Raw genomic sequence first — 27,082 nt, forward strand, 5'->3', positions numbered from 1 at the left:
CTAAGGCTGAACACATAGCGACCCTGTCTCAGCAATTCCACTGCTAAATATAGACCCAAGAGAAAGGAGTGCTAATGGTATCAAAAAGACATGTATAAAATACAGCTCTAGATGGCCAGAAACTAAACAACCCAAATTTCCACCAACAAGTGTATTCATGCAAAGGACACAATTTTTTAAAAAGATTGTATTTATTTAGAGAGCATGAATGGGGGGAGGGAGAAAGAATCCCAAGCAGACTCCATGCTGAGCACAGAGCCCGACTCAGGTCTGTCTCACGACCCTGAGATCACGACCTGAGCCGAAATCAGGAGTTGGATGCTTAACCGGCTGAGCCATCCAGGTGCCCCAGGACACAACAATTTTTTAAAAAAGAATGAAATATGGGTACATAACAACAGTGTCAGTCTCACAGAGTGTTGAGTATATGCTGAGTGACAGAGTACGTACTGTATGATTCCATTTCCGTGAAGTGCTAGAACAAGAAAACCAATCTATGGTGGGAGAAGTCAGAATGGCTCCTGGGAAGGGTGGAGCCTGGGCGGGACACGAGGGAATCGGGAGGTTGGGAATGTCTTGATCTGGCTGGTGGTTGCACAGCAACCGTTTGAGATCAGGGCACTTGATATACTTCACTCTATACTTCAATTAAACAAACTAAAGCTCGGCTCAAGGGGCAACTCTTCTGGAAAACAGTGTGTGCCTCCTCCAGCTCCCTGGTCATGAGGCCCGCCGCGTCCCCCAAACCCCAGCTCTGCCGCCCTGTCGTGTTCTGGAAGGTACTCTGCTCCCGCAAGGGGTCACCCACCAGCTAGAGGCCCAGGGTGGGTGTTTATGTGTGTGGATCATGATGCCGAGGCGCTCCGTGAATGGTTCATGTGTTCCACGAAACTGGATTTCTGCCTGTGTCCAAATTGCTTTTTGCAGATTTGTAATCCTGTGAAACTTTGTCCTGGTTCTTTTTGTTTGTTTTTTTCCTCTTAACATTATAATAGGAACGCTTTACCGTGTCACTGAAAGTTATTCTTTGAAAACAAGATTCTGGTTGACTGTAGAGCATTCCACTGCATGGACTCACAGAGAAATTGATACCCTTTCCCCAGATCACAGCGTTTGTTAAGGGGCAGGAGGCTGGATCCGCATGCCCAGCAGCCCAGCCCAGGCCCTTTGACAGCACTGCGTGTTTCTTCTCTTGCTGCTGCTTTTTGTTGTCATCATGTTTCTTTTATTGATGTTTAGTTCATTTCTCGTGAAGTGCACCATCTTCAGTGTAGATTCCGTGGGTTTCACTCATATATACTTCTTTGTACCCCACATCCCTGCAAGGTGTAGATTATTTCCATCATCCCCGTATTTGCAGTTTTTTAAGCTTTGGAAATTTAGCAGGCAAGAATTGTTTTTTTTGTTATTATAGGGGAGTTATAAGAGCTGCTTTTAACATTAAGGATATTCACATTTTTGATACTGTTTGTTTTAAATTTGCGTCCTAATACAGCCCCATCAAAGAATCGGGGCGGGGCCGGGAGATGAGGGCAGGAGAGCCTGGGAGCGGGGATCTGGGGTGCCCGGAGTGGGGGGGGGCTCCTCCGACAGAAGCCCATCCCAATAGCAAGTGCCTCCCTCTGTGCCCCATGAGTCAGTTCTGAGGTCACCTCACTGGCCGTAGGTGGGGTGGCAGCAGGCTCGTGCGAGGCCTGGAAATGGAGCACACATGGACCCCCCCCCAGCCCAAAGCAAACCCTTCAGAGCTGTTCCTCAGCCCCTGACTGTGTAGCCTCTGTCCGCCCCGCTCGGCCGTCCCCATGTGGTCAGGCCCTCCAGGTGCCAGGCGCTGCACAATAGCATGTACCCCAGAGCTGATGGAGGGCCCCTTCTTCTGGGTCCCCACCCTCCAGCACAGAAGGGCAGTGTCAGGTCTGCAAATAGTCCTCCTCAGACATGGGGGAAGGTAGGAGGGAGGAAGTGGCGTGCCACTATTCCTCTCTGCAGGGGTCTGGCCCCGTGCTCTCCCAGCCCAGTCAGTGTTGAAGATGGTGACAGCCTGGCCAGGTCCCCCTGGTCAGTGCCAGAGGCAGAGCCCAGGGCTGCATCCACATGCGGAAGGGGACTGTTGGGGTTTCCCTTCAGGAGTCATGCTGGCTCTGCGACCCCAGGGCCCTTACAAAAAGGAGTTTCATTTCTCAGAGAAAACCTCACGAAGCCACACAGCTAATTTAGAATTTGAGACGATTCTGTTCTGTTTGGGGAATAAAAAACACAAAAAGATACAGTTGCTTTCTGGGAGCTTGCATCTAGGGAAATACTCCAGTACTCTCTTTTGGAATATTGTACTATCAGACTTCCCAGGTTCAGGTAGGTCAGCCTTTTTCTAGGATTGCTAGGGTTTAGCAAACAAAATACAAAACACTCAAAACTGAATTTCATGTAACACGTATTTGGCAATCTCATGCCATATTTGGCAACAACACCTTTTTCCAACTAACGGAAAATGTGAGGCAGGGTTTGTTGTATAACCACGAGGTTAATAATCCCCCCATACTCCCATTTTCCAAGTGGAAATGCAGAGGTGCTGGTGGGAGGAACACCTCACTCCTGCCTCAGCTACAATAAGAAATAAGAATGATACCAAATGCCTGAAAAGATGCAGGGAAACTGGATCTCTCGTATGCATTGCTGAGAAGAATGTAAAAGAGTAGCCTGGGAATAGTTTGGCAGTTTCTTAAGAAATTAAACATATTACCATGAAATTGCACTCCTGGGCATTTGCCCCAGAAAAAAAAGAATATATTCTGTTCACACAAAAACAAGTACGAGAATGTTCAGAGCGGCTTTAATTGTATTAGCCGAAAACGAGAAATGACCCAGATGTCCTTCAGGGGGTGACTTGTAAACAAACTGCGGTCTCTCTGTACCATGGGATGCTAACTAATAAAAAGGAACAGTAATAAAAAAGGAACAGACTATTGGTAAAAAGAACCATTTCGCTGGAGCTCAGAGGCTTTATGCTGAGTGAAGAAAGCCACTGTCAAAAGTTTACATGCTGTGCTATTCCATTTAGATACCATTCTCAAATGACAAAAAAATGTGGAGATGGAGACCAGATGTGCGGCTGCCGGGGATGAGGGTGGGAGAGAGTGAAGGGGTGGGTGTGGCAGGAGAGGGAGCAGGAGGGGGAATCTTTGCGGTGCTGGGGCAGTTCTGTATCTTGATTGCTGTGGTGGTTAATGAATCCACGGGTGCTAAAATGACACACAGTATGCCAGTGTCAAGTCCGTGGTTTTGGAACTGTACCGTAATTACGGAAGATGCAACCACTGGGGGAAACTGGATGAAGGGTACACAGGACCTCCAAGTACTGTCTTTGCAACTACTGTGAATACGGGGACGTTGCTCACCAACAGAACGCCAGGACACACGCTCTGATGGCCAGATGACGTGTCTCCAAACATCTGGGACACGTGGCCACCAAAGCATGCCACACACATGGATTGCTTCCAAATTCTATATTCTGCGTGGAAAATCTGAATGAGTGAATGAATGAAGGTAAGAAGGAAGGATGCTATAGCAGTGGGGGCAAGGGCTCTGGAGTTAAACGGGCCTGGGTTCAAATCCCAGCTCCAGCAGTTACCTGCACTGTGACCTTGGGCAAGTGACTCAACCTCTCTGTGCCTCCGTTTCCTGTTCTGTCAAATGGGAGCAGTAACGCCTACCTCCTGGAGTTATTCCGAAGGTTTGCGACGAGGAACACGGTACAGCTCTTGGCATGGTGTGGGCCATCGTCTGTATTCACTTCATGCCAGGTGACGCTCCCCAGGTTCAGGGGCAGACTCTGCCACCCCACCTGTGCGGCCTCGGGCAATGCGCTCCCTCCCCAGCCAAGGTTCTTTATCTCTAGAGTGAGGATAGTGCAGCTGGGATTGTAAGGCATTCATGAGATCACCTGTATAAAGCCCTTAGCGCCATGCCTGGTTTGTATTAAGTTATTACGGGTCTGGAATCCCATAACCAAACCCTGGAAGCCAGAAGTCATTCCGAATTCTGAATTCTTCAGATATAGAAAGGTAATATGGTACCTCTACCAGGGGTAATGCTACACTCTCAGCGGGGTCTGAGGTTACACCCAATCACCGAACACATTGGCATTTCGGCAGTGAAACGTTTGAATATTCGAGCTGAGTGGGACATGAGTTTTGGCACCGAAGGTAGGAAAAGGCTTTTGATTTTCAGAGCTTGGGGACTGTTGCAGTTGCATCTAGAGAGCTGTGAACCTCTGTTACTATCACCAGCCGCTCCCCTTTGGAAGCACCATCATTTTCTTCGCAGCAGCCCTTTTGGAATGAAGTACAAAGAAACAGGGTCAGGCCTGGGGTGAGGCGAGTCAGGCAGCATGGTGGCTGGCGCCGGTGCTGGTCTTACCAGACCCTGTGGCCGGCCGGTTTCTTAAGGACTGGCACGCAGGTGAGCAGCCCCTGCACCGCAGACCTCTCACAGCTCTTGCCCCGCCCCTGCCTCCCTAAGCCTCTTTGGGTTGATGGTAAGGTCCTGATTCACCAACCCCAGCTGTTTGCTTCATTGGGCACATCCTTCTCATTCCAGAGGCAATGGCTGGGGGAGACAGAGGGCAAGCAGTGCACCCTGTGGCTGAGAGTGTTCTTTGAAAAGGATAGAAAGTGGCTGAAGTTTCAAGTTCATAGGAAAGACCCAGTTCAGAGACTGAGCCAATTTTCACGAGCAAAGAGCAATGGGCAGGGAGCCTGATGCATGTGACTGTGTGTGGCTGGGTCGAAGTGTGCAGATCCACACTCCAGGGAATCGGCCCTGCCTCATCATCAGCTCTGAATCCAGAGGGACTAGAGGAGGAAAAGCTGTCCGAGTGACCAAGGAGGGCAGTGGGAGCCCTTTCGTGGGGGTCCCGGACTCAAGACATGCTCAAGACAACTCCTGCCTGGGTTTGAATTCTGACCCCTCCGCCTACGGGCTGGATACCCTTGAACAAGTTACTTAACCCCTCTGTGCCTCATCTGTACAGTGGAGATGCTAATAATCACACGTACCCATCGGGGTGTGGTGAGAGTACATGCTTTGATCCATGCAAACCACTGTCACAGTGCCTGGCGCACAGTTGTCGCTCAGGAAGTGTCATTACGGCGGGTGCTCAATAAACCTATGTCATCTGCTGACCATGCAGTGGCCCGGGCCACATCTGAACCCAGAGCTCCTTCGTTCAAGTCCAGTCCTCTGAAAACCAAAGTAGACAAAATATTAAGGGTACCTACATTTCAAAAGGCCTTCTGAGGCAGAAGGGAGGGAGGGCAGGGATACCTGTTGAGGAACAGCCCCATGAGAGGCCTGCGCCCCCTGCTGGAGCAACTTGGGGCTGAGGAGCAGCCCAGGAAGGGGGGGCGATCAACCTGGGAGTTCTGAGGACATACGAGGAGAGCTGGGCTTGCTGGAGACTGGTCTTTGCCGAGTGGGCTGAGCAGAGCGCTGGGCCCCGTCCTCCCGTGCCCTGGGTGGTCGACGTGCACTGGGCAAGCTGGATGGGGCCACACACTGTTGATGCGTCCACATTTCTGTGCTGAGCAGACCTGTTCACATCAGGACACACAAGAGCTTGCTGGAAGCTTGGGGGCTTGCTCACTGACAAGCTTCTGGCTTGGTGTCTCCAGGGGGAAACTTACACACACACACACACACACACACACACACACACACACACACACACATCCACTCTACATAGGCATGTGGGATGCACAACTTTATAGTATCTGGAGCGGTTCATAGAACATTGTTGAATATATTTATTGGTGGAAGGGAGTAAACAGCCAGAGCTGAAAAGGCAGAAAGGAGGGTGGTTAAGATGGAAAACCCACCACCCACCACCACCTTCACTGTCCCAAGAAGGTGGGACATCTGGGACATCCACGGTATCCTCTGGTTTCTTCTGGCTTTTCCCCTTTGTCTTCAAGTTGGGGGAAACCCAAGAGACTGTGGCCACCAGGATGGGTGCTCATCCAGTCAGCTGGTGCCGGGAGCGCCCCACCAGCGAGGCAGCTCATGAGGCCTCCTCCCTGAAGAGTGTGAGGTTGTGCTTGCGGATGTGCTCCAGCAGCACCCGGCCTCGCCGCTCCAGGGTCCGGAGCACCCGCTTCAGTCCCTGTCTCCCGCCCTGACTCTCCCAGAACACGGGGTCCATCCGCAGGGACTTGAGCAGCATGTTCTGCAGACACCCTGAGGCAAGAACCTGCACGGCAGACTCGGGAAACCTGGAGGCAGGTCCCCCGGGCCCCAGGACAGAAGGGAAAAGCAAAAGTGATCTCAGAAAATGTCCGGGACGGGTGAAGCCAGATGGCCAGAAGTTGCATGGCCGGCAAGCCTGGCACAGTCGTCCTGCAGAGTGCCCGGGGCCCGCTTGCTGACTCGTTATCAGAGAACCCTCCCACCTACTCTGCTGCGGAAGCAGGCAGGGGATGGGGCTTCTGGAGGGGTCCCCCTTCCCAGAGAGAAGCTGCGGGAATCAGCTTCTGCTATCTCAGGTGAAATGCCAGGAAGAGCCCTAAGAAGGCCAAGCCGCCTGCCCTGACTGAGCAGGGCAGGCAGGCTCCCCAGGCTGGCTCCTCCTCTGGGGCAAGGGAAGGGCTAGCCTTACCAGACCCTAGCAGGCTGCCGTGTTCTGCAGGGCCAGGAGGCCCTCTGGATATTGGGGGTGCCTGCTGGCTGCATTCCCCCAGCTCCCCACCTCCTCCCGGGGCTCAGATCCAGCAGCTTTTGTCTCAGGCTGCGGACTGCTCGGGAGCATGAGTCAAGGTCGCACAGTCTACAGCAGGGCTATCGGGCCTCAGTCTCCAAACCTCCATCCAATCCCGCTGACCCTCACCCAGCAATGCCCTCCAGCAGCCGGAAGTTCAGCTTGTCCTCACGATGCTGAAGGTTGCCGGCATTATCGATGTAGACCAGATGGGATGGATCACTGCTCCGGACCTCGGAGAAGAAGATGGCCAGGGACAGGGGTGGGGAAAGTTGCAGCCTAGCTGGCACCCACGGATTCTTTCAGGGTTAAGGGACTTGGCGGGGGGGGGGGGGGGGGGCTGAGCTGACAGTCCCACGATGTGGTGTGGCTGGGAATGAGAGTCCGTGTCTTCTGCTCCCTACTCCCACCCCCGTGCACCCCATTCTTATATATTCTCCAGGATTCCATGGTATTTTCCCATAATTCTCTCCATCACCCTGGCTTAACTTATGAACTTTTGCCTCCAGGACCCTAGCTTTCCCTCTCTCTGTCTCTCCCCCCTACCCCATATCAGGGATCATCTATTTCTTGATGCCTACTGACTCCTCCCTCCAAAAACTGCTGTCCTAAGGGATCTGTGAAATGGCTGCCGCCCAGGGGTGAATGATAGATATAAAAGCCTTACCTCTCCCCAGGGTGACTGCCTTTTACCAGGGAAGAGGGGAGTGGGCTCTGAGGACAGGAGATGGAGATTTCCTACCACCCAGCGGCTTCACGAGGCAGCCCTGGCCTCCAGGCCGGTGTGGCCTACCTGACGCTCAGCCCGGGGCACCATGGTACCCTCCACAAGCAACTGGCCAGGAGAAGGCGTCGAGGACATTAGGGTCACTGGGGGAGAAGATACAGTAGCCCTTCCCGAGGGTGGCCCCTCGTCACTGTCTCTGATGTCCTCGGCTCGTCACTTCCCAGCCTGGGCTCTACTTTGCACAGCCCAGTGTCCCTCGGATCAGCACCAGCCCGTGGGCTATCCTATAGGAGGGAGCCCTGTCACTGCCACCGCCCAGCCCGGTCCAAGCCACAGTCCCCACGTTGGCTGGCAGGGTGGGGGCAGCTCCCCAGACACACAGATGTCACGCCTGCATCTGGGTGCCCTCGGGGTTCCCTGTAGACCTCTCAAGGGGACAGTGGAGTGGTCCCACCTCAACCACACTGGCAAAGCCCCACTGGGGTCAGTTTTATGTACAGTGGCTTCCTGGAAACATTATCCAACCAAAGGCTCCTGCGGCTAAAAAGAGCAGGGCTGGGAACCGCCCGTGTCCCGTGATCTCTGCAACTCCGGCAGGAGGGCCGCAGTCTGGTGACAGGTGAGGGGTGACAGCGGACGTACCAGGATGTGGACCAGCCGCAGCTCGCTGGGGTTGCGGCATTTCTCTCGGAGCCTCTCTTCCACGCAGGGGTCCGACGGCTCGGGCTCGAAGCCACAGCAGGAGCGGTCTAGGCGGTCATGCACCTGCGAGGACACCCAGGCTGTGAGGGGTGCAGCTCCAGGCCTGCCTCCCCCAGGCCCAGCACTCGGGCGGCCTGGGCCCGGGCTGGGTGGGGGGCTCATGCTGGGGGCAGTCCTCCGTGGCTGTGGGTGCTGGTCAGCCCGTAGTGAGGGAGTTTCTGCCCTGCTCCTCCAGGCAGCTCACCCTGCACCCCTGGAGCTGCTGGCTCACGCCTCAGGCCAGCCTGGATTTCCACCGGTACCCACGGCTTCCCCTGTGGCCCTGCCCCGAACTCTGGCCTGAGGCCACTGGGCCTCCCAGTGCTGAGCATCTGTCTACGTGGGGGCGGGGATCCACACTGGACTCCATGTTTTCCTAAAGCAGCCAGTGCTACAGCAAGGATTCCTCCCCTCTTGGGAACCGAACGTGCTTTAGTGACCCTCTAGATAGCTCTTCCAACCCTACAGCGAGGCCAGAGGCCAGACTCGAAGTCAGGGCGGGAGGAGGGCACTCCCCTCCTGGGCTCGGTTTCCACCGGAGGGGAATTCTCAAGCATGGTGTGGGGTCAATTCCGAGGAGCTCTGCCTCCCGCCCCCTCCATACACACATGTAGCTGACATACATGACATTTTAGAGGGTCACAGGGTTCTCATAATAATATATCCCACTCACCTGCTTCCAGTAGCTTTCTTGCGAAGGAAGGAGTTGCCGCCTGCAAGTCGGGAATTAAATAGAAACATGGATCCGCCCCAGCCCTGACCTACGTGAGGGGGCAGCAAGTGCAAAGAGATCCAGAACGGAGAGGCCTAAACACAGAAGTGGCAGAGTCCTCTGGGGTGGGAGAGGGAGGGTCTTGCCGTAGGGAGACAGGCAGGAGAGAGACAGGTGAAGGGGGAGGTGGTGTGGAAAAGGTTGGGATGTGCCAGGAAGTAGAGGAGAGATCGGGTGGGGTTGGGGGCGGCCGGCAGTGCCCCTCACGGGGTGGGCGAGCTGCAGGAGATGTACCCTTTTTCCTCGTAGGAAGGAAATTTGGTTCGATACGATACCTGGAGGAGTGCTAATGACAGATCTCACCAGATCTCCAGAGGTCTGGGTGTGGGAGGACTTGCTTTGCTTGGGACAAGAGGAAAAGTCCGTTTGTTGCTGTGGGAGGGGGAGGAGAGAGAGGAGAGGAGGAGGGGAGTGAAGCAGGGAGCAGCAGGAGGCTGAGGGGGTGAGATGGGCCCTCCGTGACCCCTCCATCCTCCAGCAGAAGCGGCCACCCTGGTGAAATGCTTGCTGGCCCCGGGGGAAGGGGCTGAGCTTTGCATTCAGGTTTGGTGTGGGGCAAATCGAGGCATGTGAAGCAGCCGTCAGCTGCTTGGGATCTGCCCAAACCCTAGGAAGGGTTCCAGATCCTCCTGGGTTGGGGGACCCAGGGTTTGAGTCATCTTAAATCCCCAGGTGGTGTCAGGGTCACAGGAGAGGGAGGACTCAGGGACACCCCCCCCACCCCCCAAGGATGATGAATCACACAGGTGCTAACTCTCAGGATGCAAAGGTAATTCACTTCCTGAAAAAGCCCGGTGTGTGGAAGACCCAGAATGGAGACCCAGACCCCACCATGGCAGAATGGCTAGTCTAATTTAGGAAGCCTGGGAACACCACTGGAGAGGCAGGTGCCAGCCTGGGAATCTAGAAATCAGCTCCAGGTAACATACTGTGGTTAGGCCAACTGCCCAGGGAACAGAGGGCAGAGAGTCAGGGTGGAGGTGAGTGAGAGTCAGGGAGAGGGAAGCAGGAAGCCAGATGGCACCAAGCTGGTGATGAACCCCACAGAAAGAAAGGGTCTGCTTCCTCTCTCAGTCCTTGGGAACCTTCTGGGATTCTGCTCTACCGCACGGTTCAGCTCTGGCAGGATTTGGGGCCCCTCCCTCCCCCGTGGTGGTGGTGAGGATGCAGAAAAGCCACAGGCTTACAGCAGCGATCATTTTCATCTGATTTTAAAGCAACAACTGTCTCTCAGGGATACATGATGTGGTATGATGAGAAATATATTTGGTCTCTGTGCCCTGATCCTGGCGCAGAGCTCCCCAAACCTTTGGACTTTCCTGAGTGATTCCTAATGAGCCCTTTGGTCCACATCTGTGTTATGCTAATGAGATGATGCAGGGCAGCCTAGAAAACTTCCAAATGGGGGCTGGGCACCAGAAAGACAAGGGAAGAGAGGATAGGAACTTTCAGCCCCGCCTTCCAACCTCCAGGGCGGGTAGGTGAGCTGGAGATTGGGTTATAAAAACTCAAACAATGAGATTTGGAGCCCTTCTGGGTTGGTGAACACATCCATGCGTCAGGAGGGTAGCGTATCCCAGCTCCACAGGGACGTAAGCTCCTGTGCTTGGGGCCCTTCTGGACCTCACCCGATATACCTCTTCACCAGGACATTCATTCGTATCCTTTATAATAAACCTGTAAATGTAAGTAAAGTGTTTTCCTGAGTTCTGTTGAGCCATTCTAGCAAATTATCCAACCTGAGGAGGGGGCTGTGAGAATTTATAGCCAGTTGGTCAGAAGTGTGCATAGCCCAGGGCTTTTGACTGGTATCTGAAGTGGGACAGTGTTGTAGGACTGAGCCCCTTAACCTGTGTGGGATCTGACACTGACTCCAGGTAGACAGTGTCAGAACTGAATTGAACTGTGGGAAACCCAGTTGGTGGTGGAGAATTGGTGTCAAAACAAAACATCGCTCAGATGACCACCACCATGACCACTGCCATCCTCCCTAGCGCATTCACTCCTCACTGCAGCTATGCAAGGGAGACACTATGATCCCATTTTACACATGGGGACACTGACCCCAGACATACCCAAGGTCATACATGTAAAAGTAATACAGCTGGGATTCGAGCCAAGATCTGTCTGGCTCGAAGGCCAGCTCTCTGTGTTATCCTGCCCTGCCTCCCCGAAGACCAGGAAAGGGGAGCCAGTTACAGAGGTCAAATGAGGTCTCCATCATTACTCTTCATGAGATTAATTAATTTGGTTTCACCCTTGCTAATTAAGGCTGGAGAAGAGCTTTCAAAACTATGAAGGAGGAAGGGGAAGAATGAGAAGACACAGAGCCCGTCATCCTCCATGACAACAATGCAGCAGCGGCCGTGGTGGTGTTTGGATGGTCCATGTCTCTCTTCTGTGGTCACTGTGGTGACCAACCAGAGCCAGCACCACCATCCTGCCTCCCTCTGCCCATTGGCACAGCCACCCTTCTCCACAAATGGGGCGAGGGGGACGATCTGTCACCTCCAGGATGCAGTACTCATTAAAGCCACCCCCCAGTCCACTCAGCCCAGCTCAGCGCTGGCCAAAGGTCTTGCTCCATTTCCATATCCCTTTGTAGGAGAACTCACATATGTTCTGAAGAAATACAAAATTGATCTCCTCCAACACAAACAAGAAAATATGCTTCAATCAACGTCACAAAACTAGACATCCAGGAATGAGAGTGTTCAACAGTCCCCCCAACTACTGTCTCAAAACACATTCTGTTTTGCAATAGTTCAACACGGAGAAGTTGCACGTCGGGCATAGACCAATCACCCCAAACAGGCTGAGGGCAATTCTGTGAGGCCACCTTAGGCAGTATTTCCAGGGGCGGTGGGCCAAAGACACCCACAGGCACTACTGAGACCAATGCACAAAGCCCAGAGGACCGGTCCAACTTGGCCAGGGTGGCAAAAAACCATCACCCCGTGCATGAAGTGAGCCCATTAACAAGACCCCTGACGTGGACCATCACTGCTTTGGCTGCCTAGGCTTTGGATAACAACAGTCACAAGTAACAGAAAAACCTGACTCAAAACGGCTTCAACCGTAAGGAAAATTAAGATCCTCTGTGGCAGCAAGTCCCAAGATAGGGCAGGCCGGAGATTTAGCAGCTCCTTATTGTCATGGTAAGGACTCGGGTTTCTTTCTGCTCTCCACTCACCACTCACGATGTTAACATCCCAGAGTTGTCTCTAGAAGCCTGCAGGTGGCCGCTGTGGGTATGTTCAGGTCCAGAGAGAAGGAGAGGACTAATGAGAGAAATAGAGACAGAGAGACAGACAGAGGGGAAAGGAATCTCTCCTCTAAGCACCTTCCCTTTAGCCTGACTGGACCAATCAGGTCATACACATCCCTGGACCGGGCGTGGCCAGTGGAGGATGGCGATGCACTGATCCCTGGACCCAGGAATGGGCAGAAGGAGAATCAAATCAGGGCTCTGTGTGAAAGTCTACTTTAGCTGCAATGTCCTCACTCAGGCTACTAATAATAGCATTGACCAGGGCAGGGCTGAGGATAGAGACCTGCAGCTTGCCTCCAGAGACCTCCCAGTCTTCCAACTGGTCTTAAACCCACTTGAGGCTTGTATCATGCCCCCCTCCGCTATGTCCTAACTATACGACCTGAGGAAGTTATTTAACCTCTATACCCCTCAGTTTTCTCATCAATAAAGTGGGGCAGCGATACTCCCCGCCCGTGGGACCGCCCCGAGGCCCACATAGGGTAATGATACCTGTGAAGCAGGGAGTGGTTGTTGCAGAAGAGCCTTCTGTGGTGTCGGCCCTGGAAGCGACAGGCCCAAAGACCTCCAGGAATCTCAGGGGTTCCCCCACCCCCACACACACCAGGAAGCCCCAGCCTCACCCAGTGCTACAGGCCAGAGAACCAGAGTCTGAAATATGGGAAGTGTTACAACAGGGTAGCCACGCTCTTCTTGTGGGTACACCCAGTTTCTGGACAGATATGTGCAACAGACACCACCTGCTGGGTTCTCTTTGGCCGGGAGAGTAAATGCCAGGGCAGTTCCGGCAAGATTGACACAGCAACTGCTCTGGATTTCATGTTATGTCTGACACCCAGCCAGCCATGCCCCCTTCCTCCTGCCAAACCCTTCCCGATCCCCCGTCTCCCGGCCATTCTGTGCAGATCTCAATTTGTAGCAGCATCTATTTCCAGAGGAAGCCACAAGGAATACTGGCCCATCCAATATTCCTGGCGTCTCAGACTCTATACCCATTTGAATGTTTAACAGGAAGGGTCTGGCCAGGCCCGGTGGCCAGTTTGATTATTTTGCCACACCGTCTGGTTATTTTTCTTCCACCGAAGAGAAATTCAATTTCAACAGCAGCAGGCTAGCAGCCAAACAAGACCAAGATTAAGTTTCATTCCCACATTCCTTCAGGATTTGATTTTCTCCCCGCTTTTTGAAAAAATGAGCAGTAACCAAGAAAAAATGATAGACCTTTGCAGTTTTGCTTTTCTGACCCACCCAGCAACGTTGCATGCTCATGATGTGGACTGAGGTTTTTGTTCACTTTTACTTAAGCCATTGTAAAGCCCACTCAGTGTTTTACACACAACAACCCGTTTACTCCCTCCCAGTAGCCAAGAGGTAAATACCATTATTATCCCCACTTCAAAGATGTGGAAACTGAGTCCCAGGGGCTTCCTTCCCGTATGCTGAAGATCCCACGGCAAGGAAGCAGTGGTGCCAAGACTCAAAGCCGAACAGTCCGGCTCTGACCGGTAAGTGGGACGGTGTGGCCGGCACGTGCTGTGTGGCACCAGAGCTTCCAAGTTCCCTGCTGGCAAAGATGCAGACATGGTTCGGTCTGGTCCCCAGCACCCTGCACTTGCTTAGCACAACCAGAGACTGAGTTGAGGTTTTTCTGAGTGAAAGAATGAGTGAATCGAGTGCGTGGCTGGCTGATAGCACGGGGACTGTGATCATTTAACCCTACCTCCCTGCCCAAGATGCCAACACCGGAAGTATCCAGGGGGAGGCCTGGCTTTGTGGCCCCCACACAGGACATCTGGATGAGATAAGACACTGCAGTCTGCCAAGGAGGGACAGCAGGTCCAGCTGTGGGAGAGGGGAGGTCTGGGGGGGAGCCAGCACAGGGTAGGAAGGGTGGCCAGAGTCCCCTCACTGACCCATCAGGCTCCTGGGCCAAGACAGGTTCCTCAGCCAGTGCCTGATCTGGGTCTGGTGGATTCCAGGAGGGCCGCTTGCTGTCCCTGGTGGCCCATACCCCCTGTTCAGGGACCTTCTCCCAAGCTGGGAGCAATCACAAGCCTGGGTCTTTCTGGGTGTTAAAGGGTGGCTCTTGGCAGGGCCGACTCCCTGCCTGGTGATCAGACTGCCACAGGGTGGCAGCATCTCTCTCCATAGAGGGCAAGGGTCGGGTCCCACCCTGACCCAACTGGCGGTTAAAGAATTCTCGAGGCTTCTTTGGGGAGGTCAGAGTTGGGGGGAAGTGGGTTAACGGGCACTGCTCCCACTTTCTTCTGAGGACTCACCTTGGAGTGTTCCCCATGGGTCCTGATAAAGGGCGATCTTCCTGGAGGCTTTGGGGAGGAACATCTGGATGCTGCATCTGCCCGAAGCCTGGGCCCAGAAGCTGTGGCGCCAGCTTAGGATGCGGCTGAATAGACTGGCTAATGGGCTTTGAGGAGATGCACTGAGAAGAACTAGATCTTATCTAAAAACACATCTGTAGATCGGTCTAAAATTTTAACATCAACACAAAAACCACAGCCATGAAAAGATAAATTCACCACAGCAAAAACGTTTCCAACCGAGAAAGCTAGGCTGAGTCACCGTTAGAACACCTTCCACAAGAGTCCCCACATACTACATTAGAGGGGAAATACTGCGACTTCTTCCGTGGATACTTGAAAGGAATTTGATAAAATTTTGCATCCATTCTTGACAATAGAAATTCTTAATACAGCAAGAATAATGAATAGTTCCTCATTATATCTTCCGTCAAAAACTGGTATGACATTTAATTGTGAAGCAGCAGAAACTGTCCCAAATCTGTAGCAACAACTCGTGTCCCTCAGCCCATTAATATTTCCCATTGCCTTGGAGCAGTCAGCAAATGTAATGAGGTGAGAAGCAATGAGAAGACCAAGTGCATTCATTACAGATGAAATGCTGGTGTACTTGGAAAACCCAGAGGATAAACTGAGCAACTGTTAGAAGCAATACAAAGTTATTGTGTGGCCAGTAACCACATTAATACACAGAAATAATAGCCTTCATGCAGACTGGGGGCTACTGGACAGAACATATATTGGAAGAAAAGATCCCATTTTCAATGGCCACAGGAATATGAGCTGGACCCGGGCACTTGGAGGCCTCTTGCCCCCTCCCTGATCCTTGGAATGTGGGTTCCGCTTGCCTTTCCCGCTCCCAGAGGCTGTTCCAAGGACACAGCCTGGAGATGGTGATGTGGTGTTGAGAACATCTGCACAGTATACATGACTGAACCCAGTTAAGGCCTCTATATAAACTTCTAAGTTTGGAAGGTGGGTGCAGAGATCCACTGTCCTGCGGCTGCCCAAGACAAGCCTCGTATATAAGTTCTCTTTGTTTATTAAACCTACCTCCTACCAACCTGGAGTGGTCTGCCTCTTTCTTTGGTCTCTCACTGCCCTCCCCTTATGGGGGCCAGTTTCAGATTACACCTGAGGAGATCCAGAGTGGGTTGTGAACCAACAATATCCGATTCTTGGCTAGAATGACTTCATATTTTAGGATGTAAATTCTCTCTATAGTCCACACAAATTTAATTTGATCCCAATTAAAATCCCAAAAGGACTTGGGAAGGAGAAGGAGTGACAAGCTGACTCTAAATTTCTTGTGAGAATAGTATGCAAGACTATCAGGAAAATTCTAAGAAAGAGCAATGAGGAAGACCCAGCCCTACTGGTTGTCAACATAAAATATAAAGCACAGCAATTAAAACTGTGATTCTGGCATATAAATAGGCAAAACCTTTACTGGGACAGAAAAGAGTCCAGAAATAGACCTACATACATATGGAAACTGGCTATATGGTAAAGGCAACATTTCAGCTTGGGGAAAAGGTTGATTATTCAACAAATGTGTTGAGACATGTGGGTTGCCATCTGAAAAAAAAAATCGTTGTTTTGCATCTTATCTCTTGCTCCAAAACACCTTCCAGATGGATCAAAGATAGATGAAAACATATGGGAGATTTTTAAAAATAACCTTGAAGTGAGGATGGCCTTTTAAAACGTATACTAACCTAGAAGTCATAAAAGAAAAGCTTGATAATTTTAACAACATAACATTTTTTAAATTTCTGCATAGCAGAAAAACTATAAACAAAGTTTAATGACAACCAAACCTGAAATATTACAATACAGTCAAACGAAAAACTAATTGCCTTCACCTATAAAAAGCTCTTGAAATCATTAAGAAAAAGACCAACAACCTAAAAGGAAATGAGCAAAGACTATGGACAAAGAATAAACAAGTTAAAAAAATCTGAACCAGAGACAGGACTAGGGTGGTGCTGAAGAAACAGGGAGGTGCTCACTGTCCAAGTCATGCAGGACAGGAGCTAAACCTCCTTAAAATGTCTGCACCTTGGGCTCATAAATTTGTTTTCTATTGCTGCATTGCAAACGACCAGTGGCTTAGTGGCTTCAAAGAACCCACTTATTATGTCACAGTTTCTGTGGGTCAGGAGTCCATCATATTTTCCCCGGTTCTCCACTCAGGGTCTCACCAGGTTGAACTCCAGGTGTTGGCCAGGGGCCACGTCTCATTGTAAGTCAGGGTCATCCCCTAAGCTCCTGCAGGTTGTTGGCAGAAACCATTCCTTGTGGTTGTATGACTAGGTCCCGGGGGATCTCAGGGTCCTCCTAGAGACCTCCCCTTCCACCAGGTAGTTCATAGCATGGCTGTTTGCTTTCTGAAGCCAGCAGGAAATTCTTTAGATACTTCATTTCTTTTGAAAGACTCTCCTGATTAGGTCAGACCCACCCAGGATAATCTTCCCTTTGATCAACTTAAAGTTAAATGATTGGTAACCTAATCACTGGAGTACTAGTCCATCATATTCGCAGGTCTCACTCATACTCAAGGGCAGGGGTTAATTCCAGCAGGGTGGGAACTGTGGGGATCATCTTAGAAGTCTGTTCCTCATACCTCACCCTGATCAAGGTCCTGCTTTAACATATGTGTAAAGATACTCAATGTCACCCTTTAATCACCCTTGTCCGGGCATGTGTTTCATCCTCCATAGTTAGCTGCACCATCTGTGAAATGGGGAGGAACACAGCTCCCATCTCGTAGGCCTGTTGTAGGACTTAAATGAGTTCGTGTGTGTGTCTTGGGTCAGACATTGCCGGACAGGTGTAGGCACTTCATAACTGTCTCTGGTTGGAAGCCTGAAAGGTCGGCAATGATGACAGATCTGAGATCCTCTCTAACTGACAGAACACCTGATGTCCCAGGAAGACTAAACCAGAGGAGATACACCTGAATTGAAGCCATATATTTGGACTCAAAACAAGGAACGTATGCAGGATCACAAATAACTGAGAACAGGCTTCTTGCGAAGGAAATGGGCCAGTCCCACCCACAAGAGACTCAATAAATACTTTTTCTAGGGCCAGTTAAGTACAGCAAAGAGGGCAAGAGCATGCGCTCTGTGGCCAGACTGCACTGGATGAAACAAGGCTGTGACTGTGGGCAAGTTCCTTAGCTCTTTTTAAACCTCAGTTTCCCCACCTGTAGAATGAAGCTAAGAATATTTTCTTCCTCCAAGGGCTATTAGGCATTAACATTTGCAAAGTGCTGAAACAGCGGTCAAGGACATTGTCATCTGTCCTGGAAGTGTAAGTTAATTGACAGCCAGAATGCAGGAGCAGGGCAAATGTTTTCTACCTCTATGATTCTATTCTGGACCCTATAAGAAAGGCCTATAGAAAGCCTTGGGATTCTTTTCAGTTGACAGGAAGAAGTGGTGGTCGAGAAAGCAAAACACAGCAACATCTGGACAGGATATCATACAGAGACCCTGGAAGTTCATTCATTGCTCATACATTCATTCATTCATTCAACAAGTGCTTATCTAGGACTGAACCAAGAGCTTGGCTCTGTGCTAGGTGCTGAGGATGTGATGAACAAAACAGAGACGTACGATAAATACATAATAAAATATCATAGACTGTGCTGGGAATCAGAAAGGGACTAAACAGGATGCCATGAAAGAGAAAGAGAATAACAATGAGGGGCGGTCAGGAGAGCTAAAGCCTGGGGAGGAGGAGTCAGAAGCAAGTCCAAGCAAGAGGCCCTGCACTGGAAGGAGCCGGGTGTGTTTAGAAACTGACCAAGGCCAGGTGCCAAGAGATGGGGCTAGGGACAGATCCCTGAAGGTCTTAAAAGAACATGGCCCCCCCCCCCAAAAAAAAAAAGGAACATGGGCCCTTGAAGAACCTGATATTGAGGGCACCGGGAAGGCCTTACCTTATTTTAATGGGGAAGTGTGACATGATCTGATTTATGATCATAGAAGTATGCACTCTGTGTCTGAAGAGTTCTGTATGACCTTCGGAGCTCACCCTCCAACTTCCAGCTGCTATATGGCTTTGTCTGGGGGCTTTCCAAATTCCAGGGGATCCATTCCTCCAGGAGCAGCCCTCAACCAAAGATTGATGGGATATTTGGCTACAAAATAGGCTAATTCTGAGCATGTATTTAATACCTTTTCTTAGAAATTTTCCTATGGAACTAAGCCCCAGTCAGCCACGTGGTGACCTGCCTTGATATCATGCCCTTTATTGGCTGCCTGCCCCCCATCTCACTTCCCACCTCCCTTCAGCTGTCTCCTGAGATCGTCCCCCAGATAAACAACCTCGCCGGAATCCTGGACTCAGGGTCTGCCTGGGGAAGTCTTCCGTAAGGAGACTGGATTGGAGGGGACAAAAGTGGAGGCAGGGAGACACATCAGGAGGCTGTTGTGTTAGTCCAGGTAAGAAAAGATGATGACCTGGACCAAGATGGTGGCAGGTGAGGCTTCCTGGGATCTCGACTCTTAGGGATGTGAAGGCCCTTCACAAGCAGAAGTTGCAGAAAGACTTTCATGAGCCAACATTACCAGCTCCCAGTCCGTCTGAATTCTCCACATCTCACCCACCATCTAGCCAGTCACACACCCTCTAAGAGGAAGCACAGTATGAGAAAAGAGGCCCCTTTAAAAGAGAAAAAATAGCAACGTGCCCAACCCGTAGCACTTCCTGCCCTCACTCTGGCGTCTAGGTCGAAGGCCCCTTTGGGTCCCAGGCACAACTCCTCTCAGGTTGGATTTGGCTTACAGTGAATGTGATGGTCATTAGCTCTTCCTGACCATGGCTTGGCTGTGCCATCATCACCGTCCCAAGAGGAGAGGGACTTTCTACCTTTTACCGGAGTGAATGCAACTCTGGTTGCAGGTGGCCGCCGACATTGAGCAGAGTGTTGTGAGCCCCGCTCGACAAACACACATACACACTCACCTACCCATTTTGTCCACCTGAGTAGAACCAGCTTCTCACTGATCTGTTCAGAAGTGGTGGACCCTCTCTTGGTCCTACTTCTTCCTATGACGCAGCCTAGATTGGGTGGGATGGTACCTACTCACAATTAGTACTTTATCTTTTCGTAGAGAAACCAGTTTATTAACCGAGAGCACCGTCCTGGTCCTACTGGCTCTTGACTTAATTCATTAGGAGTTGCAGATGCCGTTAGTATCCCACGCCTACTTCCCTGGCACCCACTATTCCTGTACATACCAATGGCTTTCCACGGCAAGTGCTGCAGGTCTCTGCCTTAGCCCCTCTCTGGCTGAAGGATCGGGTTCGGCTGGCCAGCCCACAGGCCAGGCTACAAGTGCCATGAGGTCAATGCTTTCACGAGCAGTCTCAGCCACTGACAGCTGGGAGCTAGTGGGCAAATAACCCAGCTTTGGTCCTCAGGTGAGACAACTCTGGTCTATGGTCTACACACTCCCTCAATGATCTCAGCAGGATTGAGCTCCTGCTTGCCCACAGCAGTGTTGGGGCATCATTTGGAGTCCGTGAGGGTGTAGGGTTCAGGGGCATGGTGTGCGTGTGTGGGTGGCTATGGCGCATGCGGGCACAGAAGGCTCACATGTAAGTGTGCAATGTGTGTGTTTGGGGGTATGTAAATGATTTTCACTATTGTCCAGCATATATATGCTCCTCTCCAGCCCTTCTAGTCTGAGCAGACTCTACTTCCCTTCCCTGACAATAACTTGCTTTAGTCAGTGGAATACAAGCAGAAGTGACATTGGTAGAGGCCTTAAATGTGCTTTAGCAGTTTGGTTGAGTTTTTGGAGCTTCTCCATTTCCCATGAGAAGAGTTTGCCCAGGTACTGCTGCCCCTTCAGCCTGAGTTCCAGAATGAGAAACCAAGCAGACCTAAACCCAAACCACAGCTTGGAGCTAAGCTCAGTTGAGTCCAACTGACCCCTAGACCCTGGAGCAAGAAATAACGAGTTGGCATTTTAAACCATTGAGTTTTGGAGAGGTTTGTTAACATTTCAGCAATCACTAACTAATACAAGGTGTTAGATGGGATTTGCAAAGCATAGGGTATGCTTTGTGGGGAGTACAAGGAATGTGTATGTGTGTGGTGCTTGTGTATTTTGTGTTGGGGAAATGATATTTGTGATACACAAACACGAAAAAGCAAGGGTTTCTATTGGATAATACAAAACAAACGAGCAAGCACACCACAGAGTGGGCTGTAGATGGAGTGTGTACCCAGTTCCCAGTCAGAAGGCACCTCGGGCTCCTATGCGGGGAAACCCACATCCTGAAACCTCGTCTCTCTCTGACTTGCTAGCAGCTTCTAGGAAGGCAGCATCAGCCAGACAGGGGTGTTTGACTTGACTGGTGTTCAGCAAACCAAGGAAGAGGTGGCACAAGGCCATGCCAAGTAGCATCTGACCACACACCCAACCTGTGTGTGCCTTGGCTGCTGCAGCTTCCGTCCCCACAACAGGGCTTGGCGTCCGAGGAAGGGTCCACACAGCAGCTCTGGGAGATGGACAGAGGGGCTCTCTGTAGAGCAGAAAACTGCTGTGTGCACATCAGCTGGACTGGGGCTTTGCAAGGAGGTGCCTCCAATCTCAAGGCTCCAAGGCATCCCTGCAAGAGTCCCCTTTTCCTGACTCAGTCATGACCAGCTGAATAGGAACTCTGTGATTAAGAGGGTGAGCTCTGGAGTCAGACCGTACAGGCTCTGTCTCCAGTCCAGCAGCCATGACCTTGGGCAAGTAATTTAACCTCTCTGGACTTTAATTTCTCAACTTTAAAATAAGGATAAATATAGCATCTCACTTGTAAGGTTGCTATGAGGATTGGATGAGTTAATTCCTATAAAGTTTGAGGGACTGTGCCTGCTTATTATTGCACACGTGCTACTCTCCGGGCACTGTATGACACGAACAGTCTTGCATGCGGAAACCACACAAGGTCAGTGTTATCATCTGACATAGGCCAGGCTCCCCCAGAGACAGACCTTGAGACAAGGATTCAAGCAAAAGCAGTTTGTGTGTGTGTGTGTGTGTGTGTGTGTGAGAGAGAGAGAGAGAGAGAGAGAGAGAGAGAGAGCTAATCCAAAAACACAAGCAGGAAGCAGAGATGTGAGGCACAGAGGGTGAACAATGACCACTGTGAGTAATCAGGTCTCAGTCCTGGTAAGGGACACTGCGAGACACGTAGAACACACAGAGCTACCCTAGCCAGGGTGCCGGGGCTTTTATACCCTGGCTCCCATCAGTCACTGGAGGCTGCTCCTGGAAGTAGATAAGCAGCCGTCCCTGTTTGCCCAGGACTATAGGTTCTGTGGTCTGAGAAACTCCTCCTTCCCAACCTGGATGGTTGGTCACACTTCCTGGATTAGTGTTAGCTCCCCAGCATCCAGCCTGTCACATGTCACCCAGAGCAAGCCCACAGATGCTGGTGCTGGCAATTAGAAGCTACCACACATTATAATGGTCAGACCCAAGGGGGTGAAGTCAGGATGTCCAGCCCCATTTTATTTTATTTTAAAGATTTTATTTATTTATTTGACAGAGAGAGACACAGCGAGAGAGGGAACACAGGCAGGGGAGTGGGAGAGGGAGAAGCAGGCTTCCCACCGAGCAGGGAGCCCGATGCGGGGCTCGATCCCAGGACCCTGAGATCACGACCTGAGCCAAAGGCAGCCGCTTAACGACTGAGCCACCCAGGCGCCCCTGTCCAGCGCCATTTTAGATGAAAGAAAAGCGAATCTCCGAGAGGCAAAGTAATCTGCTCAGTGTCACCCTGCAGGAAGGGGTCTGGGAGTGGGGGGTTCAAGCCCAGGTCTGGCTGAGGCCAAAGCCCATGCCGACCACTAGGCTCCACACTCCTCTTTCCACAAAGCAGCCTTTGTGGACACAGACTAGAGGAGCCAGAAGTACCTCAGGAGACCAGCTCGCCCACTGACCGGAAACGAACACGCACTGGCTGACAGGTAGCATTCATGGTTCTGGGGCTGGGGCCGTGGGGGGGGGGAGGGGATGATAGAGAATAAAGAGGTAGGGCCTACGCCCAAAAGGTGGGCATGGTAGCCTCTGAAGCAGGCATCGCTACTCAGCCATGTGGGAATGGACGCCCAATGTTTCTAAACCATCCAATGTTTCAAAGGAAGCTGGATTTTTATGGGAAATCTCCAAAGTATTACACGTTGTCTAAGAATTTTCTAAAAACCACATTGTGAACCAACCGTGTGTGGACCAAATACAGCATATCAGCCCGTGGCTGCCTGAATTCTGTCCTGTGGCTCATCCACTCACCCCCGTCGCTGAATCTAAGGGCTCGTGTTGGGGTCTTGCCTCAGTGGGCATCCCTACAGAAATGGGGGCCGGCTCAGTCTGCACTTAGTACACAAATCCACCCATTTTGAGCTTTTTTTCTTTTTTTATGTTAATTTCTGGACACATTCCCACACCTGTGTCTCCACAGCTGACGTCCAGAGCACAGGCCCCAGCACAGCCACACTCTTTATAGTTAGTAAACAGTCAGTGCCTGCGGTCCCCCCGTTAACCCTGTGCCCTGACTGCCCCATCCTTCCCTAGGATCCCCAGAAACTCCAGGGTTCACTTCTGGCACAGCAGGGACCTCAGCTGGCCTTGGGGCTGGAGTTCTTTCTCACTCTTCAGTGCCCAAGGATCGTCCCTGTATCCTCCTGTGTCTCTCCCTCTCCCCACAGTTACTTTCTTTTTTAAATTAGGTCACAATCTTGAATCCTTGTTGATTCAAGGATATAATGTTATCAACAGTGATGTGCTGATAAATGTTTAGCAACTAGCTCTCGGAAATAGTGGGGAGTCCTGATTTGCAGCATTTGCTGACTCCCATGGTGTAAATACTCCCACCCCGGCCACTTTCAAGCTACCAACATGACTGAATATGCAGTTGACAGGAGACGTGCAGTAGCTCACCCCTGTAGAATGCTTACTATATAGATGCAAATAACTTAACAAGTACAGATAACAGTAAAATATAGTGAAATCATTAGGAATTAATGAGTTCTGAGTATTTATTACCTTTTTTCTAATATAACTTATTATATTATTAGTTGATATTATCTCATTTTTAATAATGCCTGTGTTTCTCCACCAGGTCACAAAATTCCTGAAAATTCTGGGAATTGGCTCTTATTAGCCCATATGAGCTGATTCCAGCACACCACTGGATGAATAAACACAGAGGCAGAAAAATAACAAAAACGGGTGCTTGGTGGTCAAAAGACAAGGATTGGAGGGGGAGTCACCAACCATCCTCAGGAGGGCAATTCCAGGTGCTCAATTCATCCCAAATCCCACACTTGCCCTGCTCTCCACCCTCACCTTGTCCAACCCCACATACCTGCAGCAGGAAGTCGAAGAGCGCCAGGCGTGCCCACTCAGTGTGGTGGATGCCCAGGCAGGGGGCCTGGCTTGGCCAGCTACAGCCATGTGCCAACAAGGCCTGGTACTGCAGCCAGCCCAAGGACAGAGAGTTCTGGTCATCCTCTGGGTCTCCCAGGTGCTGCACATCAGGTGCCCACCAGATGACAGGCCTGGTGCTACCATCCGTGTATCGGTAGGGCAGCAGGGAGTTGTGGAAGTTCCGGGCCACAGCAGGTAGGCTCCGGCGCAGCCCCAGCACCCGGTCCACATGGAAGGACAGGACTTCCGGCAGGTCCCCAGGTCTCTTGATCAGGCCACAGAGCCCCTGGGAGCAGAGATGGCTGAGCCCGGAAGACATGTTCTGAAGGGCACCCTCACTGGAGAAGCCAACCTGCAGCACCTGCCCATGGCCAGGGACCCTGGCTTTGCCCACCACCTCCCCCTGGGCCAACAGCTGGAGCATTTGCACATCATGCTCTGTGAGCCATGGGGGAACCTGCCCGCCGGTCCTCAAGCTGGCCAACAGCTCAGGGGTCTCGGCATCACACCAGACAGATTCTTGCAGATCCCCAAAAGAGCCAGGCCACCGGCGAGCCCCTGTAGCTGGGGTGGGATGCCCTGCTTGTCGCCTACCAGTCAAGGCTCCGTTCCTAGCTCCTGGCAGACTCTTGCTTTCCACTGGGCGGGGCCGGAGGGTGGGTCCAGCAGCAGCTCTCCAAGCCTGTAAAGCTGTCATGCCACGTCCTGTGACGGGGTCAACCAGGGTGCCAGTCTTATTCTGTGCCTCTCCGATGGGATTGTCATGCCAGGGGGTACCCAAATCTTCGCTTCCTGGACCCCTGACCTCACCGTCTCTCAGGAGCACAAGACGCGAGGTACTGAGTCTCAAATTTCCTGGAGAGGCCAAAGTAATGTCCCTCCTGACCCTCCCTGGACGCTTGCTGTCCTCTCCCAGGGACTTCCTGCTTCTGTCCACTGTCCCCCTGTGGCCTTGCTCCTCAGCACACACCGGGATGGAATTCCTAGGCAAGGGCCAGCCTTTCCAGAACCCTAGGTCTCTTGCCCGCTGCCTCCAGCTGGAGCTCAGAGCCTGCCGGCTGTGGGGGCCAGCGGCTCCAGTGACCCCCTGGGGCTCCATGGGACCTGGGTCTGGGCCAGTGGCTGGATGCTGTGGGGGGAAGTGGGTGACAGTCACCATAGACAGAGTCATTAAGAGGCAGAATGCCATCACCCACCGCCTCTTGCCACGCAGCTTTCTCCAGAGCCAAGATGCCTGGGGGACAGGATAGAAAAAGAAAGTTTGAGACCTGGGAAAACGTCAGACCCAATCCACAAAACAACGGGGACAGTGAACGAACATCTTAGGTGTATGAAGAGGGAAGAGACCTGGAATACACCTCACAGCCTTCAAGGGAGGAACGGGCAACCACAGCCAGTTGTGCTCCTGCTTCAAAGCTGAGCTTGCTTTGCCTTCCAGGGTAGCCTTTGCTGATGCTTGCAGGCGGACCTGGGCTTCTCCCCCTCGGATAAACCGCCATTATGACACCAGTCACCAAGCGCCATGAGTATCTCTTTTCACATCTGTCCCTCACCCCTGAGGGCTGGCCCCTCTCTTCATCTCCATGTGAGACCTAGGGCCCACTCCCTAAATCTCTAATTGTCTCCCAGACATGGCTTTCCCTTTTCCCGGGCACAAGGCTGCCCGGCTGCAGATGACCTTGCCCAGCCTCTCTGTGGCCATGTGACTCAGTCCTTGCCTAGGCACGTTTGCACGCCCCACTTGCTCATGTGGAAGTCGGATGCCCTGGCCTTTCTTAGCACACAGATGCGGTAGCAACAGCTCCAGGTGTGCTGGCAAGGACATACTCTGGGGCAGTGATTTTTAAACATGCTGTTCCTGGACCAGTAGCTTCAGTATCACCTGGGAACCTGTCAGAAAGGCAAATTCTCAGGCCCCACCCCTCGCCACCTGACTCCAAGGTGCCTATGCCGCTGGGAGCCAGCAGGTGGGTCTACGTCCCAGGGCCGTGCTGCCCCGATCTTGAACACCCTGCTTGAGGCAGGGCAGGGTGAGGACCAGTATGCTGAATAGCAGTGGGCAGATCAGATGAAGGCAGGGTTCTGATTTCCTCCCTCTCCAGTCAAGGCCCCGAGGGCGACAGGGCAGGGAGACAAAGCCTAGAGAAGATCTTCCTCGGAAATGCGGGCTCTGAAAACTTGGATTTCATCTGGAATCCCTTGCCTGCTTGCTGGAGATGGGCTGGAACAATGGTTTTCAAATCTGCCCAGAGGGTTCCTTCATGGTCTACCATGGGGTAAAGGTTTAGGAGAGGACTTCTGTGCGCTCTGTATCTCCCCCCCCCGCCCCCCACACACACAAATACATACACATAAATAAATAGACACATACATGCACATGTACACACACTTCCACCAAAAGAGCTCTGTGTTCTTTCACTAGGTAGGTTTAGCCCATTTATGTTACGTGATATGCTATACGTCTTTAGTCTGTTTGTCATTAAATTTTATGGCATATTTTTTGTATTTATAATTTGGAATTCTTTCACTATGTTTTCAGTTACCTTTATTTTGTCTTATGGTGTATACCTTGAGGCTTGTATGCCCTTAGTTGTCTAGCTCTTTAAATAGTCGTTCTGAATCCCTAGTAAGAACAGTCATAAAATGAGCACCCATCTTCTTTCCTGTCCCCTACCATTCTTCTGCTAGTCAATATTCATCACTCGCATTATCATTTTAATGTTTGCCTTCGTACAATTAAAGATGCCCACATTTCTACTGTATCTGGCAGCTTCAAATGATATTCTTTGGTTCTCTGCTCTTATTAATGAATAGCATGTTTATTCTTTCTCCTACCCTTTCCCTGATGCCCCTCCCAAATTTGTATATTTGTATCGTTTTTATATTATTCGAATATAAAACTTGTACATTCTATCCCTTTAGTCCAATACTCACATTGTTCAGGTCTTCGCCCTTCAGTGAAGTACCTTCTTTGCATACCTCCTGTCCCTCTTGCCCTGGTTTTTCATTATTTCTTGGTTGACTGCAGCCAAAAATCCATAATTTTCTCGAGACGTGCTCAT

General features: G+C 51.3%; 1 protein-coding gene across 1 annotated transcript; it reads right to left on the bottom strand.

Moving 5' to 3' along the window:
• Positions 1-5,786: 5,786 nt before the first annotated feature.
• Positions 5,787-27,082, bottom strand: GASK1A (golgi associated kinase 1A). Its single transcript, XM_028107029.2, has 5 exons — positions 26,987-27,082; positions 23,959-25,254; positions 8,118-8,240; positions 6,878-6,981; positions 5,787-6,266 (listed from the first exon to the last, which is right to left on the bottom strand). The coding sequence occupies exons 1-5, from the start codon at positions 27,080-27,082 to the stop codon at positions 6,056-6,058; spliced, it is 1,830 nt and encodes a 609-aa protein (XP_027962830.2). The 3' UTR covers positions 5,787-6,055.

The sequence above is a fragment of the Eumetopias jubatus genome, unplaced genomic scaffold (assembly GCF_037043125.1).
Source record: "Eumetopias jubatus isolate StellerSeaLion01/CBP00866 unplaced genomic scaffold, mEumJub1_p1.0 scaffold_1, whole genome shotgun sequence".
Classification (NCBI taxonomy): Eukaryota; Metazoa; Chordata; class Mammalia; order Carnivora; family Otariidae; genus Eumetopias; species Eumetopias jubatus.